The following is a 6,000-nucleotide window of genomic DNA, read 5'->3' as shown; positions in this document are numbered from 1 at the left end:
TGTTATTCAGGCACTGGTGTTCCAGAGAGCTTATCAAATTTGTCTGCACAATTATGTAAAGTGCTACAGAGATACTGGAGAAAAGTTCAATCCAGCCAAAAATTTCCATCAGATAAAAACAGATAAAAACATATAAACTCAAAAGCACTACAAAATCATTAATTGTAATCACAAGTGAGCAAGTGATGCTTCAGACTAGCACATCACCTTCACTACTAATAGGTGGCAGCACCTATGTCAGCCCAGAGTTAATGCACCTGCACCCAGATAATGTCACATTTTTCCCCCAAACAAATACAAAAACTGCCCACAAGACAATGTGTAGGACCAAGAGAAAAGGATCTTTTCATTTTGATTCCAAGCCTTATTTCTCAGCTAACACCTTTGATTGCACAGTAAAATTAGGCCTCAGATAATGATGTACACACAAGTACTTTATAGGAAACATGATAAGGAATGATATAAACCAATGCTCTCCTATCAAATTTATATGATGTGGGAGTGGATCACTAATTCCTTTGTGCTTCTGCCCAGCCTGAAGTCTAAAATTCCATCTGGGTAGCGATTAGTCGCTTCTGGAACTTTCCTTAATAAGGTTGTTAATGATATAGTGGATAGAGTTTGTTTCCCCGTCGTGGAGTCAGTTTGAGTCTCTTAGTGTTCAGGTGAATGAAATGTTTATTATCCACGTCTTTAATACTAAAAACAGCAGTATACACAATTGGCTTAATTAGGATTTAGAACTATTTAAAGTATATACTACAGGTATTTGGTGTAGCAGATATATAAATGAAAACAATATAATTAAATACTGGTACTGTACATACTTTGTTGCTCTTAAATTGATGAGATGTTTGATGCATCTTTTAATAGTCATCTGTGATATCAAATGAGGATTTGATAGTGCTTTGAGTCTTTATGGAAATACTAATGATGGTTCTGAGCTGAATTCAATTTTTTTTCAATGCTTTCCTGGCACTTTTTATGATCCTGCAGATATGTTTAAAAAGATCACCATGGTTCCAGTGCCAGACTCTTAATGAACCCTGTCTATGGTAAAGTGGATTCTTATCTTCTGAAGCAACCATAGGAAACAGGTATATTTCTATATCTTTAATTATCTAATGAGCCATGTGTGTGTACAATACAGTATATCTATGTATGCTTACATATCTATATACCTATCAATTTATGTGCGAATATATATATACTGTACATTATACTGTGCATACAAAGGAGTCTCTTCCAGTAAAATTATGTTCACCATAAAAAAATTATAATCTGAACCCATTTGGGTAAATTTACCAGGAACTTAAATAAGTGCAAAATACTGTACTGTACTGTTTAATAAAAATAAGGTTTGAGTTAATATGAAAAACTTTCTGAACACTCATTTAGTCGCTTCCTAAGACAAGATAGTTTTGTTTTATAACAAGTGTCATACACAGTTACGCACAATGACAACAGTGCTACAAGAAATGTTTCAAATGCCCTTCGGGGGTCATTGAAGGTAATAGTCACTAAAGAAAAGCTAAATCCAGTCAAACCCCAAACAGATAACTTGAAAAAAGAAAGAAGAAGAATAAACCCTTCTAAATCCTCCCTTGGGATCACAAGTGACTGCCACATCAGAGCTTGTTAGCTGCTTCTTTACTATTCTGGTCAAAATCAATGACACTCATCGGGTGGCAACACCATGTACATATGTAGGCATCTCAAATCTGGACTGCTCCACATGTTTCCCGATTTAAATTATATATTCTAGGTACAGGGAAGATATGAGAAGATAGAAAAGACTGGGAACAACAGGATGATTCTACTCAGAGAAGTGCTTTTTATATTTACTTGATGGAGGGTGGGGGTGAAGAGGGGTATAGGGTGGAGGTGGTAAGGTGCAGAGGGGGTGGGGAGGTGGGAGGGGGGGGGTAAGAAGTAGATGGGTTAAGAGGCAGAGAGGGTAAAGGGTAAAGATGGGAGGGGGGCAAGCTAGCTGGGTAAATGGAGGACAACTTATGTAAGGCACATCTTGGACACCTCCTGTAAGTGGTAGTGCAAAAAGATGCTAGAGGGTACAAAAGTATGTTGCACTGCATGACTGCATGATCATAGCCATGTGAAACAATGAATCTTACCTTAGTGAACAACCAAATATAACAGCTCACAACTAATGGAAGGCAGCAGATGATGCAATGGACACTCTTCAATTATTTATTTATATCCATGTACTATGTGTTAATTAACTTATGGGTTTGTGTTTATTCTGATTATTATAATGCACTTTTATGTACTTGCACTTAGAGCCCCAAAAGACTTCTGTAACAGTTTCTGGCCACTGTGAGCAAGTGCCATTTCACACCAACCTGCTCCCTCTCTAAAGAGCAGGAAGCACATGAGGGAGTCAAAAGATTATCCCACTGGTGGAGGCTAATTTCTCATAAAAATGGGTGTTTCACAAAAACATCCAAGACTTCCTCAGAGAATATTTGGCAATTAGGCAACTACCAAACAAATCTGAAGCAACAGTGACACCAACCCTAGCACCTTCGTCATCCACAACCAGATGTTTGCCAGAGCCCTGAGGGGCATGGTCAGCCACTTGACTGACTAACCTAGTCAGTCAGTCCTAGTGCTAGGGGTAGAGGAGAGGTGAGGAGTAAGTGGAAGAGTAAAGCAAGGTCAGCTCTGTGAGTAGAGCTCACATTAGTGTTGCAAGTGTACATAAGAGATTATGGCATAATGAGAAGTACTAACAAAAGTACTTCTCATCAGTACAAAAAAAAAGTAACAAGAAAAGATACTAACCATGTTAAAAAAATTAAATACGGTGGGACCAATTACCCAGGTCAACAGGAAGTCTTGACACAACTCAATGTACAATCATATGATCCAAGTAAAAACAAAATTTCATTGTTCCTTCCCTCACCCTCCCTCCCGATAGGCTCGGGTGGGTCTCACAGTCCTGGTATAATTCTACCAGGCTAGGTAGCTCCAATGCTTGGGGAGCTTCTGAGTGGCCCACCAGAGAAGTGTTTCATTACTTTCAATGCTTAATTTATACTACTCTTTCAATTCTTGTATAACTTCAATACTATTGGTATGCCGTTAACCATACCCTCAAATCTGTTTCTGTATTGTAAGTAAGGACTTTATAGCTTATAGTGTGGAGAGCCAGGGCAGCACAATCACTATGCAATAGTGCTTACCAGTCAGTGGCTAGAGTGGAGCGAGACCCAGCTCTTCATTGCCTGCCTCCTAGCTGTTTATACCTGGCATGCTAAGTACAGTACCTCTCTCAACATTAATGTTTTCATCATATTTCTTTTTTAAAGTTATGGATGGAATTGGCTTTAAATAATTTCTTTCTCTCAATACATTTCACTTGCTAACCTTACTACCTTGCATCTCTTGACTCAATTGCATATCCAGCTACCACTAATCTCTCCTTGTTCTATCTGGTTTATAATTTAAATAGTCTTCCTTTATCTACTTTGTTTATTTCCCTCGAGATCTTGTATTGATTATGGGAAAGGAAGGTCTAGTACTTTTATGCCCTGCCTACTAGCCTTGGTGTACCTGCATATAAGCATGCATGTGCGCGCCAACATGTGTTTGCAAAATTAAAATGTCAGGGAAATTTAATTAGTTAATGAAACAGTACTTAATACTTATCAACCTCTATAAAACTTAGCAATTAACATACAACATTAATGTAGCTTTTTTTTCTCTACTCTTCAATACACAGTACAGTACATTTGTTTCCAAATAGGTCAATTTACAAATGATCTATAAACAAATTTAACTAACATTTATTCACAACAGAACCCTCCAATCATATTCCATGATTCCTGAATATGTCACAGGGAAAACAGGAGGTGGAAACATTGTCCATTGGCCACTAGTAACCTCACCCACCATGGCCGTGCAGCCGTAGGGAACCTGTAGGGTCAAATTCCTAGTTATCAAATGAGAAACTCTTCTAACAGAAAGCCAATGGAAGCAACAAATTGATACATATGAAACCATATAAATACAGTACACAAAAATCAAATAACTAAGAATTTATAAGCAACAAGTCACTAGGTGTTTATTAGGCAAAATCTACATATATGCACAATACAAAATATATATTTAAATTGCATCTTGCAAAAGTTTTGAGCATACAAATAAGGCTTTGAGTGTACTTGAAAAGACTTCTTTTTAAGTAGGACACACTGCTGCTATCTAAGACTTGATCCTACTGATCCCACTGACTAAATCATGATCAGTCAGAGCAAATTCAGCATAAATGATTTATTTAAGCAGAGAACTGTTCAAACTGTACATGCCAGATCATGTTGGCAATAGGGAGACTGCAGAATACTCAATCCAGTCTGAGTTCGCATATACATTACACTTAAAGCCTTTCCAAGCACTACTTAGTATCAAAGACTAGCAAGCACTGCTCTAGCTAACTGCCTGTTGGCCCCACCCATCACCTCACCTGACAGCCTAGCACCTACAACTGCAACAAGGTTATCTGTCTCAAATCTACTTATATTCTGAATTGTCCCAGAATGACTCCAAATCACAAGGAAGTAGATGTTGAAATGAAGGCCTGGGAGCAACTGAGTGTTCTGTGTAGAAAGGAACTACACAAGTACTGTACACTCTAAGCCTGATTTCTGAGTTATACCACTCATTTGACAACCTTAGGCTAGGCTCATGGTGGCACAGACAGGAACTCTTGATAAGGTTGCAGGTCACAAATGTACAGAATGAGTTAAAGAGGTCCTGAGCTCTAGTATAAGCAAAATATATCACTATGTGTGAATGACTTCAGGTGTGGGTACAAGAGAACAAGTGCAACAAATAGAATATGCAAATAGAAGTACCAGGCAATACAGTTAGAGGAAAAGGAATATTCAGATCATGAATTTTGAGAGGCATGGGAATAACAGCACAAACACAAACCACTAAGATGGCCTAAGCAGGCCCAAACCACATGTCTCCTTTACTGGCAGAAATTTAAATTTAAGAGAGATGTACAAAGATGTCTCCAAGAACAAAGAGAAATCCAGGTTGACCAAAAGCAAGAGTTAAGAATTAGACTTGAGTATGAATGAAGCAAAGGCCAAAAATTTATAATGTTGTAAATCCAACACCTGATCCAAGGATCAAGTGAGCTACAAAAGTGAAAGAGAAGAGAGGATATTTGACTAGACAGATAAACCTGTAACACATTTAACATGTTGCATATCCACTGACAGATCATCCTGTCTATCTCCAATTTTGAAGTTACCGGATGAAAATGAGAGAGGCCCCCCTGTTAATACATTAGAGACCCCATCAATGCTGACCACTTAAGAGGGATAAGTCCCGAGAAGCATGTAAGAAGCCACCCATGAGTCAGTGATGAGCATAATAATGAAGTAATTTGTCCAGGTACTTCAGCCAGATGTAATCTATGGAATGCATCATGTAGGTAAAGTTAAAGCTGCCTGGGAGGCTTTTAATCTTCCAGTGTAAATGTAGAGGTAATCTCAAGAGGAAATAATTAGTCAAGATGCACTAATATAATAGGAGCTACATCACATGGGGTGGATATACCAGTAAATAAGAGCTCTTATATAAGGGTATATAGAAATAGGAGCGGCCTCATATGGAGTGGACATAAATAGGAGCTCTCATACGGGGTGGATATAAAAAGGGGCTGCCACATATAGGGTGGATATAAATAGGAGCTGCCTCATATAGGGTAGTAGGCATCCATCAGTCTCAGGAGACTATGGAATTGCATTCTGGTTGTCGGTCTGGAGTGGCCTCTCCAGGGCGCAAAGCCAGAGTAAGTTGATGTGGAGGAGAAGCTGTTAACCATGCAGCAGGTCCCCCCCTCTCCATGGCGCCGAAGGTCTCCAATGGAAAGGCAAACGCCAATACGATTAGTTCCAGGGCAATTGCAGGAACTGTGAGCTCCGGAGTTGACCTCAAAGTTGATGAAAAAAGGCACAGGGACTCCAAACC

At 38.9% G+C, this 6,000-nt stretch overlaps 1 protein-coding gene across 1 annotated transcript in view; it reads right to left on the bottom strand.

Moving 5' to 3' along the window:
• Positions 1-677: 677 nt before the first annotated feature.
• Positions 678-6,000, bottom strand: part of LOC138366621 (ecdysteroid-phosphate phosphatase-like) — a 35,539-nt gene continuing 30,216 nt past the window's right edge. Inside the window, 1 exon segment of the mRNA XM_069327765.1 lies at positions 678-3,936. Coding sequence (XP_069183866.1) covers positions 3,811-3,936 — 126 coding nt within the window. The 3' untranslated portion in view covers positions 678-3,810.

This window comes from Procambarus clarkii, chromosome 20, assembly GCF_040958095.1.
Source record: "Procambarus clarkii isolate CNS0578487 chromosome 20, FALCON_Pclarkii_2.0, whole genome shotgun sequence".
NCBI lineage: Eukaryota > Metazoa > Arthropoda > Malacostraca > Decapoda > Cambaridae > Procambarus > Procambarus clarkii.
The sequence above is the reverse complement of the archived record's forward strand: the minus strand, read 5'-3'. Positions and strand labels throughout refer to the sequence as shown.